The sequence below is a fragment of the Monodon monoceros genome, unplaced genomic scaffold, assembly GCF_005190385.1.
Source record: "Monodon monoceros isolate NGI ecotype Baffin Bay Population unplaced genomic scaffold, NGI_Narwhal_1 Super_Scaffold_11, whole genome shotgun sequence".
NCBI lineage: Eukaryota > Metazoa > Chordata > Mammalia > Artiodactyla > Monodontidae > Monodon > Monodon monoceros.
Window position 1 is genome coordinate 341,193 of NW_021703767.1, and position 22,641 is coordinate 363,833.

Genomic DNA, 22,641 nt, shown 5'->3' on the forward strand with positions numbered 1-22,641 from the left:
CGTTTTGTTCAGTGTTGGTGTCTCCTGCCACGTCAGCTACGTGAGGACAGGGGTCTTGTCTGTCCACTGCTGGACACTCAGCATGGACGTGCATGCCAGCCTTGAAGTAACACTGTAGATCCGGGTTGAGGTGGTTGAAGCCCACTGAAGAGGAGAGGCAGGGCCACCGGGGTCCTGGGATCAAACTGACCTGTCTGTGCCTTCATGGTTCCCTCTGTCCCCGTGTTTAAAATGCTCAGTGTGATGCTGCGAAGCAACTTTCTCTCTGACTTTTCCTCAGTTTCATGTCACACGCTTTCCATGGCATTCCATCATCTCTGCAGTAATTTTCAGCAGCTGTACGGCTTTCTGTTGAGTGGCGGATGCACAGTGTACTCTCCCTGCCCTGCTGGTGGGTGGTTGGTTTTCTAGTTTTTCTTACAAGTAAAGCCTTCATGGCCCAGCCTTTTCCGTATGTGAAACTGTTTGCTTTGCATCATTTCTGGGCATTCTGCTGAGCAGACGGCCCGATGAGCGCTAAGCTTGGGACCCAGGGTGCTTTCCAGAGGGACTGAGCCGTCTGCGGTCATGGAGCGCCTGACCCTCTGCGACTCAGTGACTTGGCTTCTCTCAGATCCGCAAGGACGCGCTCCGAGCGCTCAACGTGGCGTACACCGCGAGCACTCAGCGCTCCACCACCTTTCCCCTGGACGGCGTGGTGCGCATGCTGCTCTTCAGAGACGGAGAGGACGCCACAGGCTTCCTCAGCTGCCACGGCCTCACCGTCTCCGATGGGTAAGCACCGAGGCCCGAACCGCCGGGCCTCTCTCCTTCTCTCCCTTTTAACCCTGGGAAGGCTGGGAAGTGCCAGCTGCGTGCCAGGCCCTGGAGAAGGCACATCCCGCTGCCTGGGCTGCAGGGGAGCAGGCGAGGCTCAGGGCCGCGGGGGACGGCCCCAGGTCACACGCTGTTCGTCAGCAGGTTAGGGTTCAGACTCTTCCTGACTTTGCCCAAGTTACTCAAGAAGCTGATGGTCGAGGTTGGGGCCTTCCTTGTTCTGTCCCTGAGGATGGCCTCTCTGGCCAGGCCAGGGCCTCTCCTCTGCTGCAGTCAGAGTTTTGAGAACGTGGTAGGACTTGGACCCTCTCCCAGAAAATGGCTCCATAATCTGTAGCCTGTCGTGTCTGGATCCGGGGTTTCCCTGAACCCATCCTCCTCTGACTCCTCAGCCCTGGCCCCGTCTGCTGCCTGCAGACCTGCCCTCACGGGATGAGCCGGGAGCGTGTAGGGGAGCGTTGCTGCACCCAGGGCTGCTAACAGTGAGGCCAGGTGGCTCCCGAGTCAGAAGGAAACGCTGGCAGTGGTGGATGCCGTGGGCTGGGCCTTGGGCTCGGCCTTTGCTGCCTCCCCGCATTTCCACATGGCCGTCTGGCGACGCAGTGACTGCAGGGCACTGAGGAGGTGAAGGGTGGCCTCTCGCCTGTGTAACACCTCTCCGTGGGTTCTCTGTGGTCTGGGTAGCTGTGTCGAGCTGAACCGGTCCTCGTTCCTGGAACCAGAGGGTTTATCCAAGGCCAGGAAGTCGGTGTTTATTACCAGGAAGCTGACAGTGTCCGTTGGGGAGATCGTGAATGGAGGGCCGTTACCCCCTGTTCCCCGTCACACCCCCGTGTGCAGCTTCAACTCCCAGAACAAGTACGTCGGGGACAGCCTGGCTGCGGAGCTGCCCACGGGCACTCAGAGACCCGGCTTGGACGTGGCGGGTGAGTGAGGCTGCGCTCTCAGGAGGGCACCAGCTGCGCTCCCCTCTAGGAGGCCTCATCCTGGGGCCCGGCGACATCAGCTCGGTGCTGCCTGAACGGCTCCCTGGCGCCACAGTGCTTTGTTCCCACGGGTGAAGCGCACATGGCCCCCCGGCTCGTGGCTCAGGAGGCGCCCTGTGGCGGTCAGCTTGGGGAGGGTGGCCAGTCCTTAGGGTCACTGTGGGCGGCCAGGGCTTGTCTTCGGTGCCCACGTTTGCCTGTTCCTTCCAGGTGTAGGGAGAGGAGAGGAGTGCAGTACGGAGGGGGACGAGACCCTCCCGGCTCTCCTCCTGCAGCCCCTGCCCACCCCTGTGCCAGCTTCTCCTCCACAACTCCTGGTACTGCCCTTGAGCATGGCACCCAGCCTCTTCCAGCCCCCCGTGCAGCCCCCCGTGCAGCTGGAGCTCCTTCCCCCAAAGTCTGCGCCTGTGTACTCGGACGAGGTAAGGAACCTTCCTGTCAGAGCTCTGAGGGCCCGTCGTGGGCGAACATCCAGCTGCCTCTGCTGTCCAGTCTGACCACTGTCTGTGTCCCTGGGGTGTCCCTGGGGTCAGCATGCCTCTGACAGGTGGCCCCGGGGCTGAGCAGGGCCTACCCACCACACGGGTCGTGTGACTTGATCTCGCCACCCTGTTGCTTGGGCAGGCACTGGGCACCACCCCACTGGGGGATCAAGGAGGCCTGAGGTGGGGAATGAGGCAGGGCCACAGAAGCCGGGGACGTGTGATGTTGGGGTGCGGCACTGTGGCCGTCTGAATGGCCATTGTTGAGCAGGCAGCAGGCTTGTCCTGGCACGTTCAGAAGGCTCCTCTCTGGTTATTAGCAGGAACCCTTTCCAGGAGCGCACAGCCGAGCCCCGTGTAAGGGTCATTAGACGCCTCCAAACAGCTTCCGGTGATGAGGTCTTGGAGGGATTTCTGAGCTGGGCGGACGGTGCATGATGTCTCTGTGGTTCCGGGAAGATCTTCAGTACCTTAGGCTGTGGAGGCGATGGCTTGGTGGTGCGCTGGGGCTGGATCGGGGCGGCGTCCCCAGCCAGTGATCGTGGCCCCGTCTGCCCTCTCCTTAGGACCTGGTGCAGGTGGTGGATGAGCTCATCCGGGAGGTTCTTCAGAGGGACTGCGAGGAAGTTGGCGCCGCCGGGGCGGCCTTCGCAGCCACAGCCCTGGGGTAAGTGCGGTGCCTCTCGTGCTCTGAGGCCGTCTGTGCTCCCGCCAGACGCTTCCTCTCAGAAAGCTGCTCTCAATCTTCGACAAGAGATCACAGCCACCCCTTTGCACAGGCTTCAGTGTCGGTCCTGCTCGCTGGTGGGTATAGTCCCTCACGTTCCTGATCTGTGTTTGTCGTTTGCAGGTAGTTTCTATGTGTGTATGACTTTTGAGTAGCGTTAGGTTTATTAAAGTTGTAAATTAGAAACCTGTTTTTCTTTCAACTTTAAACGTGATCAAAAATCTAGTAATAAAAAAAATCTAGTAATAATTAGTTCATTCTCTGTTAAAAAATAAAAATACTCACTTTACTTGATCTTGGATTAAGTCACAGTTTATAAATTTGACAGATTAAATTCCCTTAAACATTTTATACCATTTGCATTTAACACCATGATGAAATTTCCTTAGACATTTCAAACTACACTTACACATTTTATAAAGCTGATTTTGTGGAACACTTTAAGCATCTAGTCTTTTTTTTTTTTTTTTTTTGCGGTACGTGGGCCTCTCACCGTTGTGGCCTCTCCCGTTGCGGAGCACAGGCTCCAGACGCGCAGGCTCAGTGGCCATGGCTCACGGGCCCAGCCGCTCCGCGGCATGTGGGATCCTCCCGGACCGGGGCACGAACCTGTGTCCCCTGCATCGGCAGGCGGACTCTCAACCACTGCACCACCAGGGAAGCCCAGCATCTAGTCTTGATAAATTTAATCATCAAAATCTTTCTAGACACTTAAGCAACTTTTGGAGTTAATAGTTAATTAAAATCTGCCAAGTTTAGTAAGTCAGACTTTCTTAAGGATTTCAAACTTGTAAAAATTCTAGTACATATAAAGTGACACAATTATACGAAATGGTATTATCAATACTTAAAAACCGAAGGCACATTTTGGCCAACCATATATTTCCTTGTATAAATGTAGTTTACACAAAAGGGTCAGTCTTGTTCATAGGTTTGTTCAGTTTTTTATATACTAGAATTAGATACATACTTTCTGTCTGATGGAGCTAAAAGTAAGATTTCCATGGGTTTGTTTTTTTTATTGTGGTAAAATATAACAAAATTTACCATTTTAACCATTTTTAAGCTCACCATTCAATGGCATTAAGTATATTTACAGTGTCGTGTATTCATCACCATTGTCTGCTTCCAGATCTGTTTCTGAACAATTCTCCATTAACTATACGCACACACACACACACGTATATGTGCCACGCTTCATTTATTCACCCGTGCTTAATAAGGTGTTTCCACCTTCTGGCTATTGTGAATGATGCTGCTGTGAGCACTGGGGCACAGATAACTGTTTGAGTCCCTTTCAGTTCTTACGGGTATGTGTTTAGGTGTGGAATTACTAGATCATATGATCTATTTTTACGTTTTTGAGAAATCAGCAAACTGTTCCCCACAACAGCAGCACCATTTTTGCATCCCCACCAGCAGTGCACAAGGGGTCCAGTTGCTCTACATTCTTGCCAACACTTGCTGTCCTTTCTCTCGTGACTAATGATGTTGAGCATCTTTTCATGTAATTGTTGGTCACTTGTGTATCTTCTTTACAGAAATGTCTATGTAAGTCCTTTTCCCATTCTTTTTTTTTTTTTTTTACATCTTTATTGGAGTATAATTGCTTTACAATGGTGTGTTAGTTTCTGCTTTATAACAAATGAATCAGTTATACATATACATATGTTCCCATATCTCTTCCCTCTTGCGTCTCCCTCCCTCCCACCCTCCCTGTCCCACCCCTCCAGGCGGCCACAAAGCACCGAGCTGATCTCCCTGTGCTATGCGGCTGCTTCCCACTAGCTATCTACCTTACATTTGGTAGTGTATATATGTCCACTCCTCTCTCTCGCTTTGTCACAGCTTACCCTTCCCCCTCCCCATATCCTCACGTCCATTCTCTAGTAGGTCTGTGTCTTTATTCCTGTCTTACCCCTAGGTTCTTCATGACATTTTTTTTTCTTAAATTCCATATATATGTGTTAGCATACGGTATTTGTCTTTCTCTTTCTGACTTACTTCACTCTGTATGACAGACTCTAGGTCTATCCACCTCATTACAAATAGCTCAATTTCGTTTCTTTTTATGGCTGAGTAATATTCCATTGTATATCTGTGCCACATCTTCTTTATCCATTCATCCGATGATGGACACTTAGGTTGTTTCCATCTCCTGGCTATTGTAAGTAGAGCTGCAGCGAACATTTTGGTACATGACTCTTTTTGAATTATGGTTTTCTCAGGGTATATGCCCAGTAGTGGATTGCTGGGTCGCATGGTAGTTCTATTTTTAGTTTTTCAAGGAACCTCCATACTGTTCTCCATAGTGGCTGTATCAATTTACATTCCCACCAGCAGTGCAAGAGTGTTCCCTTTTCTCCACACCCTCTCCAGCATTTATTGTTTCTAGATTTTTTGATGATGGCCATTCTGACTGGTGTGAGATGATATCTCATTGTAGTTTTGATTTGCATTTCTCTAATGATTAATGATGTTGAGCATCCTTTCATGTGTTTGTTGGCACTCTGTATATCTTCTTTGGAGAAATGTCTGTTTAGGTCTTCTGCCCATTTTTGGATTGGGTTGTTTGTTTTTTTGTTATTGAGCTGCATGAGCTGCTTATAAATTTTGGAGATTAATCCTTTGTCAGTTGCTTCATTTGCCCTTTGCCCATTCTTGAATTTTTTTGTTGTTGAGTTGTAGGAGTTCTTTCATATTCTGGATACTAATCCTTTTTCAATATTTGATTTGCAAGTATTTTTTTCCCAATCTGTGGATTGTCTTTTCACTCTTTTGATAGTGTCCTTTGATGCACAAAAAATTTAAAATTTTTATATAGTCCAATTTATCTATTTTTGTTGCTTGTGCTTTTGGTATCATATTCAAGAAATCACTGTCAAATCCAATAATGTGAAGATTTTCCCGTGTTTTCTTCTAAGCATTTTATAATTTCAGCTCTTAAATTTAGGTTTTTGATCCATTTTGATTTTGTTTTTATATATTGTGTAAGATAAGGATCCAACATTGTTCTTGGGTATCCAGTTTTCGCAGCACCAGTGTTGAAAAGGCTGTCCTTTTCCCTTCATATGGTCTTGCCGCCCTGTTCAAAATCAGTTGACCATATATGTGAGGGTTTCTTTCTGGGCTCTATATTCCATTGGTATATATGTCTGTTTTTTTTGGTTTGTTTGTTTTTGGGGGTACGTGGGCCTCTCACCGTTGTGGCCTCTCCCGTTGCGGAGCACAGGCTCCGGACGCGCAGGCTCAGCGGCCATGGCTCATGGGCCCAGCCGCTCCGCGGCATGGGGGATCTTCCCAGACCGGGGCACAAACCCGTGTCCCCTGCATCGGCAGGTGGACTCTCAACCACTGCACCACCAGGGAAGCCCTATATGTCTGTTTTTATGGTAATACCATATTGCTTTGATTTGATTACTATAACTTCGTAGTAAGTTGTAAGTTTTGAAATCTCAAAGTGCGAGTCCTTCAGCTTTGTTCCAACTTTCTCTTTGAAGACTGTTTCCCTATTTGGAGACCCTTTAAATTTCATAAGAATTTTTGGATGGGTTTTTCTACTTCTGCAAAAGTTATGTGGGGATTTTGATGGTGATTCCAATGAATCTGTAGATTGCTTTGGGTAGTACTGGCATCTTAACGATATGAAGTCTTCCAGTCCATGAACTTGGATGTCTTTCCATTTGTTTATGTCTTCCTTAATTTCTTTCAGCAACGTTTTATAATTTTTATTGTACAAGTCTTTTGTTTCTTTGGTTAAATTTGTTCCTAATTATATTATTCTTTTTGTCGCTATTGTAGACGGAATTGTTTCCTCAATTCCACTTTCAGAACGTTCATTGCTCGTGTATAGAAATGCCATTGATTTTGGGGTGTTGATCCTTATATTCCAACCTTGTTGAACTTTTTTTTATTGTAATAGCTTTTGAGTGGATCCCTTAGGATTTTCTACATACAGGATCCTGTCATCTGTGAATACACGTAGTTTTCTTCTTCCTTTCCAGTTTGGATGTTTTTATTTTTCTTGTCTAATTGCTCTGGCTGTAACTTTCAATACGGTGTTGAATAGAAATGGCAGATAGGGCACGCTTGTCTTGTTACTGATCTTAGAGGAAAAGCTTTCTATCTTTCATGACTGAATATGATGTTAGCTGTGGGTGTTTCATATATGGTCTTTATCATTTTGAGAAAGTTCCCTTCTCTTCCTAATTTACTGAGTGTTTTTATCATGAAATGGTATTGAATTTGTCAGATGCTCTCTCTGCATTAATTGAGATGATTTTTTGGGCTTTTTCCCCTTCAGTTTATTAATGTGGTTGTATTACATTGATTTTCATTTGTTGCATTCCAGGAATAAATCTTTCTTGGTAGTGTGAGATTATACACTTGGTAGTGTATCATCCTTTCAGTATATTGCTTAATTTTGGTTTGCTAGTATTTTGTTAAGGATTTTTACCTCAATGTCCACAAGGGATATTGGTCACTAGTTTTCTTGTGGTGTTTTTGTCTGGCTTTGGTATCAGGTCGGGGGAATGCTGGCCTCGTAGAGGTGTTAGGAAGTGTTCCTTGTGCCTCGGTTTTTTTCGAAGAGTTTGAGAGGAGTTGGTGTTCGTTCTTCTCTAAGTGTTTGGTAGAATTTGCCAGTGAAGCCTTCTCATCCTGGATTTTTCTTTGCTGGAAGATGTTTTAAAATACTGAGTCAATCTCTTAACTAGTTATAAGTTTATTCAGATTTTCTTTTTTTCCTGAGTCAGTTTTGATAGAGTGTGTGTTCCTAACCGTGGGCTTGGTTTTCATGCTGGAAGGCAAATAGGTATTTTTTCCCTTGCTAGTATTAGAAGTCTAGTAATACGGTTTGTGTGGCTTTTATTATTTATTTAGAGCAATGTCCACTTTGCTCTGTCTAGTGTTTCCAATGCTGCTATGGAGGAGCTGTTAACAGCTGCAACCATGGGCATTTTGAGGCACATTGCAAGTGAAGAAGTGACTAAGGAAAGGGAGCGGAAAGAGGAAGAGAGGCGGCGGGCTGAAGAAGAGAGGTGAGGGCGTCTCATCCTTGCAGTGCCCGTGGGGGTGGAGTGTGTGGACGAGGGGAGAACCTGCCCTGGCCTACGATGCTCTCGCTTTTGCCCACTGCACTCGTATCAGATCCACGGCTCGCCCTGCGCCTTCGTATGCTATGGCCCAGGGAGCGGGCAGGTCCCACCTTGTAAGCAGCAGCCCCTCCCCAGCCAGAGGGGGTGTGGGTGGTGGTCAGGGAACTGGAGTGGGCGTGGCTGTGTGGCCTGTCTGGTGGAACCGGAGGGGTCAGGCAGCACAACTCAGATCCCCGCTCTCAAGGTCACAGACTGTGACGCTTGTTACTTCTTGTGCTCCTTTTCCCTCAGGTTGAAACAAGAGAGAGAACTGGTGTTAACGCAGCTGAGCCAGGACCTAGCTGCAGAGCTGACAGAGCTCGTGGTGACAGAACGTGTGAGGGAAACCTGCTCCCAGGAGTTGAAGTAAGTGAAGCGCTGGCGCCTGCAGCGTGAGGCAGGTGGGCGGCTGGTAGGAGGGTTAGAGGCCCCATGGCCAGGCTGGTCCAGCTCACGCTGGCTGGCTTTCATTTTGACAAGGAGCATATCTGCTGGTTAGCCAGACACTGACAGGCTGTCCCTGTTCTTGTGTGCGTTGCTTCCAGGGAGGCCCTCACCTTCACTCTCATCCTCCTTGTTGACCCTGCCCTGGGCATGGGGATGTGTCTTTCAGCAGAAGAATTCGCTGGTGGTCTTCTCCACACTGGGTTACTCACCGTTAGTTTTTCTCAAGTAGAAGATCCTTTCCTTTGTTTCGTATGTTAAAAGATTCCTTTGAGCTATTTCACTTAAGAACTTTATTAATTTCAGTGCCAAGCTTCAGGGAAGAAAGAGGTTCAGTTGTGCTGGGAAATCTGTCCTTGCGTTTAAGTTCCCCTGACATAGGTCTGCAGCCTCTGGTGCAGATGGGGAATATAGCCAGGAGGCAGAGTATATTGTTTAATTAATATTTCTTTCCATTTCTATTAATTGGGAGTCTGTTTCACTGTTTACTATAAGCAAGAGACCTCACAAATGACGGGTGTTTGTCTGTTCTTAATCCCAGGAAGGGGTATTAAGAGATATGTAGGGCTCCCCTGGTGGCGCAGTGGCTGAGAGTCCGCCTGCCGAGGCAGGGGACGCGGGTTCGTGCCCCGGTCTGGGAGGATCCCACATGCCGCGGAGCGGCTGGGCCCGTGAGCCGTGGCCGCTGGGCCTGCGCGTCCGGAGCCTGTGCTCCGCAACGGGAGAGGCCACAGCAGTGAGAGGCCCGCGTACCGCAAAAAAAAAAAAAAAAAAAAAAAAAGAGAGATGCAAAACCTAGGACTCATTGGCGTGCAGGGACACGCTGCTCTCTGCAGCTCCAGAAGACTTGGACTAAGCTCGGCCCAGGGCCGTCCCCACCGCCACAGAGGACAGCCATCGGAGATGGGTCTTGCCTGTCCGGGCTGCTTTGACTTAATGGCTACATATATTTGATAAAGGCCTCTGTGATCCCTTGGTTGATAGGATTTTGTTATAAAAAATCTCTTTCAGATTCTGGTTTATCTGAGGGCCACTGTCACATGACCTTAGGCTGTCAGCCTCTGGAGCCAGCTATCATATACTTGAGACACTTCTAATTGCAAACATCAGATGTTGTTGATGAGACGATATTTCAGTTGTCTCAATGGTCATTTAAAAATTAAATTTCTAACTATAAGATACAGGGTTATCTCTTGACTATTTATAAGGGCCCTGTTGGATCTATAATCTTGTACCCTGTACCACTTTAGTTCTTTTTTCTCTAAATTTCCAGATGTCTGTGCATTATATAAAGTGAAATCTTCAAGCTTTCCTTGCAGCAAAGATATCATTACATTTCAGTATCAAGGACGTGGACTCATGCTTTTAAGGCAGGCCCTCAGGGTGGGGCCTTGGGTTCAGTGTCTCTCATGCTGATTGCCCTTTTCCCTAGGAGTGCAGTGGAGACAGAGCAGAGGCTCCGCATGGCCCGTTGCTGTGAGGACGTCTGTGCACACCTGGTGGACTTGTTTCTTGGGGAGGAAATTTTCCAGACTGCAAAAGAGACCCTCCAGGAACTTCAGTGCTTCTGCAAGTATCTCCAGCGGTGAGTCCCGTGTCCTTACAGATAAAATCAATGCATACAGGGAGAGTCTTTTACAAAGATTATCCTTTCAGAAACAGCTGATAATATGCACATGTAACATGTTCCTTCCTAAAGGGTATAAACTAAGTAAAGAATTAGATTGGGGTGGGGGGACCACTCTGTATTTCAACAGATATTTATAGGTAGCCTTCTGCTCTTTACCCAATGTGCTAGACACAGGGAGAGGGCCATGAACAAGCCAAATGATAGCTGTATGCGCCCACGTGGATGAATTTCTGAAACATAATTTATAGTGAAAGAAAGCAATTCTTAGGGAAATGTGTGCAACATACAAACTGTATATTCAAACTAAATGGATTGTTTTGGATTTATATATAGTAGTACAACCCTAAAGAAGGAAAATAACAAACATAAACCCAGCATAGTGGTTACCTTTGGGAATGAGAGGGTGTGTGACTGAGCAGGGCCCGTGGGGATCAGCTGCTGGTCTTGGCCACCCATTCTTCACTGCATGGAAGGATGTGGGTGTTTGATTTATCATTAATCTTTAAAATGGGTATACATGTGTTACATATGTTATATAATGATTCATTTCATAATAACATTTAAAGAAAGTAATAGTGTACTTGACAGTTGCAGCCGTGTAAAAGGGGATTCAGTGAGAAAGGAGTCTCCATCCCACGAGGACCTCTGACCTTTGTGTGGTGGTTGGCAGAGGTGGGAGCACGCTCCCTACTCTGTGCCAAACTTTTCTTGACTCTCTGTGACATAGGGCGGAGACCTGACTGCAGCAGCACGGTGGCCTCTCCCCGTTGCCGTCAGTGCACTGATGTGGCGTTGCCAGAGCACATGGTAGATGACCTGCCTGGTCCCACTGGTAGACTTTCACATGGCTTTCTCTCTCTAGCTGTGACAAAGAGTGCTGCAGTGGCATCCTTGTGCAGACATTTCACACAGGTGCACACATGTCTGGAGAGAAAATCCTGTAGGTGGTGTCTGCTGGGTCAAAGGGTGTATGGATCTGTGTTTGTATCCAGATTGGCAAGTTGGCCTGCAGAGATTGTTCACTCTTTTTTTTTTTTAATTAATTAATTTATTTGGTTGCACCAGGTCTTAGTTGTGGCATGCGGGCTCCTTAGTTGCGGCTCGCAGGCTCCTTAGTTGCCGCTCACTGGCTCCTTAGTTGCGGCATGGGCAAACTCTTAGTCGCGGCATGCATGTGGAATCTAGTTCCCTGACCAGGGATCGAACCCAGCCCCCTGCATTGGGAGCGCAGAGTCTTACCACTGCACCACCAGGGAAGTCCCTCAGCATTCACTCTTAAGTTCAGTAGTTTCATTGCCCACCGCTCATTCGTTATCATGCGTCCCCCATACCTTGAGTTTCAGTTCTGATCCATTTCTCAGTTTGAGAACTGTTGCTGAAAAAGACCTAAACATACTGGCAGAAAATGTTTCCCATGTTAATGCTGGAGATGTTTTTGCCTTGTCCCCATGGCAAAAACACCCAGTGATGATACTTTGGTCTCTCCTCTAGGTGGAGGGAAGGTGTCGCAGCCCGGAAGAAACTGAGGCGCCAGATGAGGGCCTTCCCTGCGGCGCCCTGCTGTATGGACATGAATGACCGGCTGAGGGCACTGGCGCCCAGCGCAGAGTGCCCCATTGCAGAGGAGAACCTGGCCAAGGGCCTCCTGGATCTGGGCCACGCGGGGAGAGTGGGCATCTCCTGCACCAGGTCAGCAGCCCGGGGCCTCCTAAGTGCCTCCTGCCCCAACTGGCTTCATCGAGGGTGTGGATTAACGCGTCTGTTTGCAGGGAAGATGGGTGGAGTCAGAGGAGGTGAAGGCGGACGCAGGATTGCGTTTTCGGAGTGAGAGTTGCTCTACCTGCTGTGATTTCACCTGCCTTTTCCCCTTAAAACACTCCTGGTCCTGCCAATCGAATTTTCCCTGGAATTACCTGTTTCCTCCTTGCCTTCCTAGCTTAAGGACGCATCGTGTCCATTCTCAGTGGTGGAGCCAGAGGTCCGTGTTGGCCTCACCCCCACCCCCACCCCGACCCCTCTGCTACCCTGGGTCTGCGGTGGCAGCATTTTAGCGACTCCCCCTCCTGCCATCAGGTCTCTCCTCTTACGGGCTCCCTCCCTGTGTCCCCTCGCATGGCCCTCCCTGCCGCTCCTCCTGGCCACCCCGCATGTACCCGGCTCCCTGCCCAGGTCCTGGCTTCAGCTGCCCAATCCTGGCCATGCAGGGCTTGGCCTCTCTCTTCAGACCAGGCCGCTGTTGCCTGTGGAGAGGAGCCTCCCAGTGGGGGCCTAGGAAGACGACACAGAGGCGCAGTGGCAGCCCACCCTGCTGGGGTCTCGAGGCACATCTTGTCCTCGCCTGGGCTATCACCAGCTCCACGCCTCTAACAAACTTTGTGTAGCTGCCCACGTCCCCGGGTCCTGTGCCTGCGTCTGCAAGCAGGGTGGTGATGGTGCTGGCCTGTCTCTGATGTGCCGTGCGTGTCGGGGCCTTCAGCCTTGGCCTGCTGCCTCCTGGAGTCCTGGCTGTGTCACCTGTGTCAGGACGGCCCTCTCTCTGTCCCCTCCCCCTCCCTCCAGCACAGCCGCCGGCCCCTCTTCTTCCCCTCTGCCTCCTCCCCTGGTAATCTTTTTCCATCCTACACGCTGACAGCTCGCTTCGTGCATCTCCAGCCGAGGCCTCTTCCCCGCATCCCCAGTTCAACATCGGAACCTAGTCTTCGCCTGGCCTGCTGCACTCGGTGCCTCCTCTGGCTCACAGGATGCCAGCCTGTCCTCCCTGGGCTGGGTCACACCTGGACTCAGATCCACCATCCTGCGGCTCTACCCTCACCACCTCCACCACCAACCCCTTTCACGTAGCCACCTGTCCCGTCTGCTGGCTTCCGCCCTTGACCCCTGCACCCTGGTGTCCTCACCACCGTATCAGAGTCAGGTCGCCTCACGTCCCTGTCGACGTCCCTGGGCTGCTCTCTGAGTTCCTTCATAGTGGCCCCCACCCTGCCCTCTGGCTGCCCCCGCTGCTCTCCCTGTGCTCATTCTGTGTACCTGCCAGGCCCACTCCTGACTTGGTCTGGCCTGTCCCCCAGAACTCACATGCTGGCGCCCCTATTTCCTTCAGTCTTTGCTCCCATATCACCTCTGACCACCCTGTGTAAGTCCACAGCCTGCCCCCACCGCGCCTGTCACGCCACCCACTAACAGAGGCCCTTCTCTCCCTACAAGGCGTGTGTTCTAGCGGGGCAGGATTTGTGTCTGTTTACTGCTGATCTGCCATGACTGGAACACAGTAGATAATTGCTTGATATTTATGGAATGAACAAGTCCTCTGACTAAACTGTGTCTCTGTCGGCAAAGGTTTCCTGGTCTCCTAAGTATTCCCCACTGGGAGACACTCACTAACCAATTACTTTGCACTCAGAACATCACTAAGCGCTTGTCAGGTTCCTCGGCGGGTGCCGAGTGGGCCTCACGTAGGCTCTGGGTGGTTCTTCCTTCGCAGGTTAAGGTGTCTCAGAAACAAGGTGGCGCACCAGATGAAGGTTCAGCACTTCTACCAGCAGCTGCTGAGGTTGGTCACCCCCCGCCCGCCGTGTCTGCTGCTGCCGCCGGGGGCCCGCGTGGTGGCTCACCTGTGGTGCTCTGTCCCTTCCAGTGACGCGGCGTGGGCACCCCTGGACCTGCCATCCCTCGTGGCTGAGCACCTCCCGGGGCGGCAGGAGCGCGTGTTTTGGAAGCTGGTGCTGGTGTTGCCTGACGGAGAAGAGCAGTCCCCAGGGAGTCCTGGCAGGTCAGGCAGGTCCCCCCACTGTGGGGCTAGATGCTCAGCAAGCGGCCGGGAGGCGGGGTGACTTCTCCAGAGCATCTGGCAGCTGAGTGCTGCCCACGGGGGTGGCCGGGTGTCAGCCAGTGTGCTCCTCTCCTCCTGGGGGCCCTGACGCCTGCTTTCATTTTGATGCTCAGCTTTGCAGGCTGTCTTGTTTGTTATTTGAAGTTGACGCTTTAGATTATTCACATTTTTATTTTGTATCGTTGGCAACAGTCTTTGTCCAAAAACATTTCAGACTTGATTGTGACTTAAAGCTCTGCTGAGGTATGTTGATGAGAGCCTGCTTCATTTTAGACTCTTGGGGAAGACAGTTTAGTTTGTTTGCTATAGTTCCGTTTTTTCCTTACGTAAAAAACTTCTGGCATTTTAAAAAAGAAATCGAAAAAGTTGACATGGCATTGTTTCTTGTAACCAAGTTGCTTCCAGAAACCATACTTGAGCGGTACGCGGGCCTCTCACTGTTGTGGCCCCTCCCGTTGCGGAGCACAGGCTCCGGATGCGCAGGCTCAGCGGCCATGGCTTACGGGCCCAGCCGCTCCGCGGCATGTGGGATCTTCCTGGACCAGGGCACGAACCTGCGTCCCCTGCATCGGCAGGCAGACTCTCAACCACTGCGCCACCAGGGAAGCCCCAGATAACATACTTTTAAAGCAACTACGGAACATGTTACTTTTCTTTTTTAGATGTAATTCACATATCATAAATTTCTCCCATTTAAAGTGTACATTTCACTGGTTCTAGTATATTCACAGAGTTGTATAGCCATCACAACTATCTAATTGCAGAACACTTTTTCACCTAAAAAGAAATCCATGCCCATGATCAGTCCATCCCTTCTTACCTGCAGCCCCTGGCAACTACTAACCTGTTTTCTGTCTCTATTCATTTGCCGATTCTGGACATTTCATACAAATAGAACCCGAAAACACGTAGTCTTCTATGACTGGCATCTTTCACTTGGCATAATGTTTTCTAGGTTCATTCATGTTGTAGCATATATTAGTCCTTAATTTTGTGGCCGAATGATATTTGATTGCATGAATATATCACATTTTATTTCTCTGTTCATCAGTTGATGGGCATTTGTGGTGTTTCCACTTTTTGATTATTATGATAACGCTTCTGTGAACATTGACGTGTAAGTGTTTGTGTGGACATATGTTTGCAGTTCTTTTGGTTATATACCTAGGAGTGGAATTGCTGGGTTGTATGGTAAACTCTAAGGACCTTTTCTGTTGCTCAGAATCTTTTCTTAGTGCTTCAAAATCATAAATCATGGGGCTTCCCTGGTGGCGCAGTGGTTGAGAATCTGCCTGCCAATGCAGGGGACACGGGTTCGAGCCCTGGTCTGGGAAGATCCCACATGCCGCAGAGCATCTGGGCCCGTGAGCCATAATTACTGAGCCTGCGCGTCTGGAGCCTGTGCTCTGCAACAACAGAGGCCGCGATAGTGAGAGGCCCGTGCGCCGCGATGAAGGGTGGCCCCCGCTTGCCACAACTAGCGAAAGCCCACGCACAGAAACGAAGACCCAACACAGCCATAAATAAATAAATAAATAAATAATCATAGATCACATTAGAATGAGTGTCCTCTCAAATATATAACCCAGTAGAGTTCCTAACTCCATTTAAAAAATCACAGCCTGTTTATTAGTTCAGATCATCTTTATAGTAAGATTTGGGGTTTGTGTATTTACATCTGTGTAATATTTCTCTTTGTAGTTCACATTTAGGATTAGACTCTCCTTCAAGTGTTATTTTCTTTTATTCACAGAATTCTAGCAGATTGGTTAAAAGTCAAGTTCATAGGAGATGATGGCTCAGTGGATGACACATACCGTGATGGTGGGATTCAGACACTCACTCTCTTTAACACTCTGAGCAGCAAAGGGAATCAGACAGTTTCTGTCAGTGTGTGCGTCAAGGTGAGTGACCATCACTTAGTGTATTTACTTCTGGGATTTTCTCATTTGGGCTCACTCCCAGACGTGATTGGAGCCATATAACTTCCCTGAAGTGGCCCTGAAACAATGTGGGAGGCTCAGAAGCAAGTGTCATATATCTGTTCCTCCTTGCGTCTTGACGACATCCCATGCACACCCCCTTGGTGTGAGAGACCAGGCTAGATTCTCGGGAGTGCAGTGAGTCTTAACTGTCTTGGGTCACAGACCTCTCTTTGAGAACTTGGTGAAAACCCAGAACAATCCTGAAAAGTCCATATGTTCACCTATAATTCAGAAGCCCTGAATTCCACGGACCTCTGGTAACTAACCCAAGAGGGATGAGACAGAGCATTACAAAAAAATGCAGTGGCTGTTGCATCTCATATGGTCTGTCAGCTGCTGAAATCTTTGTTAAATAGCTTCCTGATATATCAGGTCTCACCAAAAGACTAATGTTTTTTAATCCTATGCAGTTTTCACTTAGGTTCAGTAGTGGGCATTTCAGGTTACTTGTTTTTGTTTTACATTAAAGTTGTCCTCAGTTTTTGATTATAAGTTCTAATTTTCTTTCCTTTCGTTTCCTTTCCCTTCCTGCCTTCCTTGCTGTCTCTTTCTCTCCCTCTCTCTCTTTCTCTCTCTCTCTCTCTCTCTCTTTCTTCCTCTCTCTCTCTCGGCTGCGTTGGGTCTTCGTTGCTGCACATGGGCTTCCTCTGGTTGCGGCAAGCGGGGTCTACTCTTCGTTGCAGTGCATGGGCTTCTCATTGCAGTGGCTTCTCTTGTTACGGAGCACGGGCTCGAGGTGCGCGGACTTCAGTAGTTGTGGCACGCGGGCTCAGTAGTTGTGGCTCGTGGGCTCTAGAGCACAGACTCAGTAGTTGTGGCACACGGGCATAGTTGCTCCACAGCATGTGGGATCTTCCCGGACCAGGGATCGAACCCATGTCCCCTGCATTGGCAGGCAGATTCTTAACCACTGCGCCACCAGGGAAGTCCCTAATTTTTGTTCTTTATAGGTATTTGTGCAATACTGAGCTTAATTGGTTCCCTGAGAGATACTTGTTTAATGAGAACCTGTTTCCTCATTAGATTCAGACCTGCATAAATGAATTTGAGGTTTTACTGTGTGTGTTCAGAAGTAAAACCAGATGTATATTTTATTTACTTAGAAAATAGCAGTGCAGGGCAGGAAGTGTGGGCTTCAATGTTGAGCAGACCTGGTGTTGGTAGCTGCTGCTGTGGCCAGCTGTCCGACCTGGGCCTGGTGCCTCCCATAGTGTGGCGATCACGACCGGCGGCACGCTCAGAGCGGGGCCCAGTGAAAGCGGCCCTGCCCACCGTGTCCTGACCCGAAGTCTCCACGCCTGACCTCTGCTTTTCCTGACAGGCACGTTCATGGCACACCCGGACATCTGCATGCGGCACTGTAGGGCGTGTTCCTCCTGTCCTTGGAACTGCTTCAAACTGTAGTTTGACTATAGAATTTTTGTTTGTTTCTTTCCATTTTAATACTATTTATTGTATTTCTTAAACGTGAAAGTAATACATATATGAAACTAAAAACATAAGGAAATACAGAGGAAGTATAAAGATTATAAGAGCCATCTAAGCTCTCACCATTCAGAGGCAACAGAAACATCCTGGGGCGTGTTCCTCCCTTTTTCCTATGATGACAAAGTCAGACTTCATCTACTGGACAATTAGTTTGTTCTTGCCTTTATTCTTAAAATTTTAAGTCAAAATAATACTTGCATGTAGTTAAAAACTCAGATAGCACCACATGATGTATGATGAGAAATCGCAGCCCCTGCCCCTTCTTCTAGCTCCTTTCCCCGAGGCTTGACTTCTGTCCTGTTTCCGTATCATGTCCTTACACTGCCATTTCTCTTATTTATCCACTTTAGATGTTCTCTGCCGACTTTGCATTAAAATATGTGTATTAGTTATCTATTGCTACATAGCAGGTTACCTCCAAATGTGGCAGCTTTGGGAATTCCCCGGCGGTCCAGTGGTTAGGATTCTGCGTTTCCACTGCAGGGTGCCTGGGTTCGATCCCTGGTTCGGGAACTAAGACCCCGCATGCTGTGCGGCACGGCCAAAAAAACCAAAAACCAAAAAACATCCAAATGTGGCAGCTTTAAAATAACAAACGTTCGTTACTCACAGTTTCTGTGGGGCAGAAGTCCAGGTGGGGCTTAGATGGGCCCTCTGGCTCAGGGTTCCTCACCAGGTGTAAGTCAAGATGCAGGCCAGGGCTCTGGTCTCCTCGGAAAGCTCACGCTCGTGGTTGTTGGCAGGATTCGCTTCCCTGCAGGCCACGCCACGTGGGCTTCTATGAGGCAGCTCACAGCAGGGCATCAGCTGGCTCCCATCAGCTGAGCAAGCTGGCGTAATCTCTTTGTAGCCTAATCTTAGAGGTGGCACCCCATTACGTTTGTCTGATACCGTTAGAAGCGTGTCACTGGGCCCAGCTCACACTCAGGGCAGGTGACGGTGCACGGACATCAGCACGAGGAGGTGGCATCGTGGGGGCCATCCCGGGGCTGCACACCCCACTGTGGGAGGCGTGAACTCTTAATACCCCAGTTCCTCTCAGCCTCCCCATCTTCCAGGTGGCTACACCATTACTTTATATTATCTCAGCAAGTGGGGCCACGTGGGTGCGTGTGTTGTGCGCGCGCGCGTGCTGTGTGACAGCTATTTGCCCCAGAACCGGCAAGTGTTCTGTGACATTTGTTTAGTTTTTTGCAAGTAGTAGTTGTCTCATTATCTTACTTAAGTAGTTTTATCTTCATCTTTCGTTAATATTACCCAGATGTGCCGGCACATGGGCTGTGCATGTCTCAATAGAGTTTCCTAAGTGTTCTGTCACTTCACCTTGTCCCTCCCTCTGAGAAGGTGCCACCCTCCTGCTCCCCTTGAGGCGGATAACGTGTCCCACGCTGTGGCTTCAGCCGGGCCCTCCAGCCCGAGAGCTCGGTCCCGCTCTCCCACCCCAGCCCTGGCCCTCGTGGCCGGGTGCCGCCTGTGGGTCAGTGCTCTTACTCATGATGCGGTTTTGCCAGGGAGGGAGGAGCCAAAACACATAGCCCGGGGCCACACAGCTGCTCCGCGGCGCCACTGCGCACAGGGACCCTTGAGGACAAAGTGAGTTATACATACCGAGCGCAGTCCGACACATCAAGCGCTTACGCGGTGCTGCCATTGGCAGCAGCACGATGTTTTCTTGGTTTAGTCTCTTGTTGGATGGAGCACGTTTTCCACTTTCTTCCTAAGGAAGAATGCGTGGGAGGAGAATTTTTGGCATTCTCGCCTGTCTGAAAATGTATTTACTCTCACATTTGCTTCATAGTTTAGCTAGGTTTGTAGAATTATGGATTGAAAGTTATTTTCCTTCTAGTTTGCTCCACTGTCACCTGCCGTCCAGCTTTGCTGTTGAGATGTCTGTTCCTTTCTCTGTGGCCCACTTTGTTTCTCTTTGGAAGCCTGCACTCTGTCCCTGGGGCCCTGGTGCTGACTTCCTTCCCTCATGGTTTGGGCCTGGTGGGTCCTTGTGGGCTGGAGACTGACGTTTTTGCATCTTGATGACATCCGCTTTCCTTCTCATTGATTCTCTTCTCTCTTGAACTCCTATTAGACTGATGGCCTCATCAGTTGAGCGTCTGAGCCTCTTAATCCTTTCTGTCCCATTTTCTCTTGTTTTCTAATACTGTTTTCTGGGAGATTTCCTTGACTTTGTATTCCAAATGTTCTATTGAGTTTTTAATAATATATATATTATTGATTTCCTTTTTCTTATCCTTATTTGACTTTTTCATATCATCTTATGACTGTTTCCAGAGGTATCCTCAGAGGAAATTAGGATTTTTGCATAAGTTTTCTATGTGCCATGCGGTATCTGTTTCCTTTGGGTTTCTTTCTTCCTTTTTTTTTTTTTTTTAAATTTAAAAAAATTTTTGGCTGCGTGGGGTCTTTGTTGCTGCACACAGTCTTTCTCTGTTTGCAGCGAGCGGGGGCTACTCTTCATTGCAGCGTGCAGGCTTCTCATTGCGGTGGCTTCTCTCGTTGCGGAGCACAGGCTCTAGGTGTGTGGGCTTCAGTAGTTATGGCACGTGGGCTCAGTAGTTGTGGCTTATGGGCTCTAGACCACAGGCTCAGTAGTTGTGGTGCACGGGCTTAGTTGCTCCACGGCATGTGGGATCTTCCTGGACCAGCAATCCAACCCGTGTCCCTTGCACTGGCAGGCAGATTCTTAACCACCAGGGAAGCCACCGGGGAAGTCCCGGCTTACTCGTTTTTTACAAGCCTGTTTGAGGTAACTGTTAAGATTAAATTGCTCCAACACAAGTCTAGCCAGAGGCTGCATTACCTATGGCTAATTTCCGTACTAATTCTCGGCCTTACGGCGGGAGGCTGACCTGGCGTGAGGTGAGCATCTGGCTCTGCTCACTCTGGGACCCAAGCTCACTGTTGATTTGTCCCCTGGTGCACCCATCTTGATGGCCTGGGTGCTGTTCCAGGTGGCCCACGGTGCTCTTAGCGACTGTGCCCTCGATGCTGTGGAGACACAGAAGGAGCTCCTGGGAGCCAGCGGGCTTATGCTGCTGCTTCCCCCCAAAGTGAAGAGCGAGGACGTGGCGGAGGAGGACGTGTACTGGCTGTCGGCGTTGCTGCAGATCAAGCAGCTCCTGCAGGCCAAGCCCTTCCAGCCTGCGCTTCCGCTGGTGGTTCTCGTGTCCAGCCCGGGAGGGGACGCCGTGGAGAAGGAAGTGGAAGCTGGTGTGTGAAGGCAGTTCCGTTTATGAGCTGGCATGTTAAATAAGTGGGTAGAGCCGGGGGTATGAGAAGGTGCTGGCAGTGTGGCGTCGGAGCCATGGGACAGCAGCTGCTGCAGTGACGGGGGCAGGGCTGGGCGGCTCAGAGCCGTGAGGTGCCTTTGCTGGCCTGCAGACCTCTACCAGGAGGCAGGTGACCCACGTCTGTTTGTCTTAAAGGTCTGATGCTGCAGGACTTGGTTTCAGCTAAGCTGATTTCAGATTATACCGTTATTGAGATCCCTGATTCCATTAGTGATTTACAAGGCACGACTAAGGTAAGGTTTTATCATTTTTAAAGGTCCGACAAGATATTTTCAGTTTTTTCCCTTTCACTCTATCTTGAATTTAGTGTATGTTACTGCTTGCATCTTTAATTTTATGTTTTGACAGGAAACTTTCTAAAAATACAAGCAGAAATCAAAATAAAAGATAAAATTTGCCCACAGTTCTGCTATTGGCAATAAATTAAATTGTTTGTGTAAATTTTTTTAGAGGTTTTGTTGTTATGGATTTAAAATATGACAGTTCATGTCTTGTATCTCACGATCAGATGTATAATTATTTTTGTAAGTGGTTGTCCTTGGAATATGAAGAAATAATGTTATCAGAAGTTTCCTTAAAAAAAGGAAGTCTCTGCTGACAATTACATTTAGGCAAAGAAGTGCCAGGAATTAAAATAAAAGTAACAACTACAGGAGGAAAGATAACTACAGGATGTGAAAGCATCCAGGCATGTAGTGAAGCTGTTAGTCCTTCTAAGAATGGGAAGACGTGGCTTCCTTTTCTGTGTGAGGTGAAGAGGATGTGTAGGGCTGGTTTCCCCTGGGCCTCCAGCCCTTCCGGGGCGGTCCTTCAGGCCATGCTCCTCCGGGGCGAGGGGCACGGGAGCCCTTCTCGGGGTCCCTGCTGTGTGCGTCTCCAGGGCCCTGGGAGACCAAACTCAACTGCAGTGGAAGCTTCTGCTCCCCTTCCTGGTGTGGTTGAGAGGCTGCTGCTCCGGTGGCACCTGCTGTGGCAGCTGTGGGAGGGGCGCCTTCAGGAATCTCTTCCTGAAAAGCAGCGTGAATTGTTGAACCAGATCTCTCCCCACTGTCTTTGCTTCTCAGGTTTCGCAGGCTGTGCAGTGGCTGGTCTCGCGCTGCCCCTGTGCCCTTGACCTTTGTTGCCAGACCCTCATTCAGTACGTGGAAGACGGGGTTAGCCGGGAGTTTAGCGGCCGGTTTTTCCACGACAGAAGAGAGCGGAGGCTAGGCGGCCTGGCCCCGCAGGAGCCAAGTGCCGTCATCGAACTGTTCAACAGCGTGCTGAGCTTCCTGGCCTCTGTAGTGTCCTCCGAGCAGCTCTGTGACCTGTCCTGGCCTGTCACTGAGTTTGCCGAGGCAGGGGGCAGCCGGCTGCTTCCTCACCTTCACTGGAACACCCCGGAGCACCTGGCCTGGCTGAGGCAGGCTGTCCTTGGCTTCCAGCTCCCACAGATGGACCTTCCGCCCCCGGGAGGTGCGTGCTCGTGCTGAGGGGTACTGGCTGGGAAGCAGTGTGCTGCGGCCGAGTTCCCCGCCTCCTTCTTGCTGTAGAGACTCCCTGGCCGGTGTTGGGCACCAGTGTGAGGTGGCCCTTCTCCACCGGGCACCCCGGCCCCACGCTGCACCCGTCCGCACTTGGCTTTGGATTCAGGAGTCAGGACGAGCTGGGGTTCTGTGGAGTGAGCCCTGTTGGCCCTTCACCACCATCTGAGCGGTCTGTGGGTATCTGTTCAGTCTCGGGAGGAAGGTGTCAGGAAGAGTGCTGCACCCAAGGCCTGGGACTCCTCAGTTAACAGCAGGTCCCATCCTGCCTGTGCCATGGCATTTGGGAGC

At 49.7% G+C, this 22,641-nt stretch overlaps 1 protein-coding gene across 1 annotated transcript in view; it reads left to right on the forward strand.

Moving 5' to 3' along the window:
• MCM3AP (minichromosome maintenance complex component 3 associated protein) overlaps positions 1-22,641 on the forward strand; it is a 43,783-nt gene that overhangs the window by 14,541 nt on the left and 6,601 nt on the right. The window contains exons 11-24 of the mRNA XM_029213908.1: positions 614-774; positions 1,501-1,742; positions 2,013-2,224; positions 2,851-2,951; positions 7,919-8,050; positions 8,399-8,512; positions 10,023-10,175; positions 11,712-11,909; positions 13,702-13,770; positions 13,855-13,989; positions 15,803-15,953; positions 20,489-20,747; positions 20,963-21,060; positions 21,892-22,282. Of these exons, the coding sequence (XP_029069741.1) occupies positions 614-774; positions 1,501-1,742; positions 2,013-2,224; positions 2,851-2,951; positions 7,919-8,050; positions 8,399-8,512; positions 10,023-10,175; positions 11,712-11,909; positions 13,702-13,770; positions 13,855-13,989; positions 15,803-15,953; positions 20,489-20,747; positions 20,963-21,060; positions 21,892-22,282 (2,416 nt within the window). The remainder of the gene's footprint in view (positions 1-613; positions 775-1,500; positions 1,743-2,012; positions 2,225-2,850; positions 2,952-7,918; positions 8,051-8,398; positions 8,513-10,022; positions 10,176-11,711; positions 11,910-13,701; positions 13,771-13,854; positions 13,990-15,802; positions 15,954-20,488; positions 20,748-20,962; positions 21,061-21,891; positions 22,283-22,641) is intronic.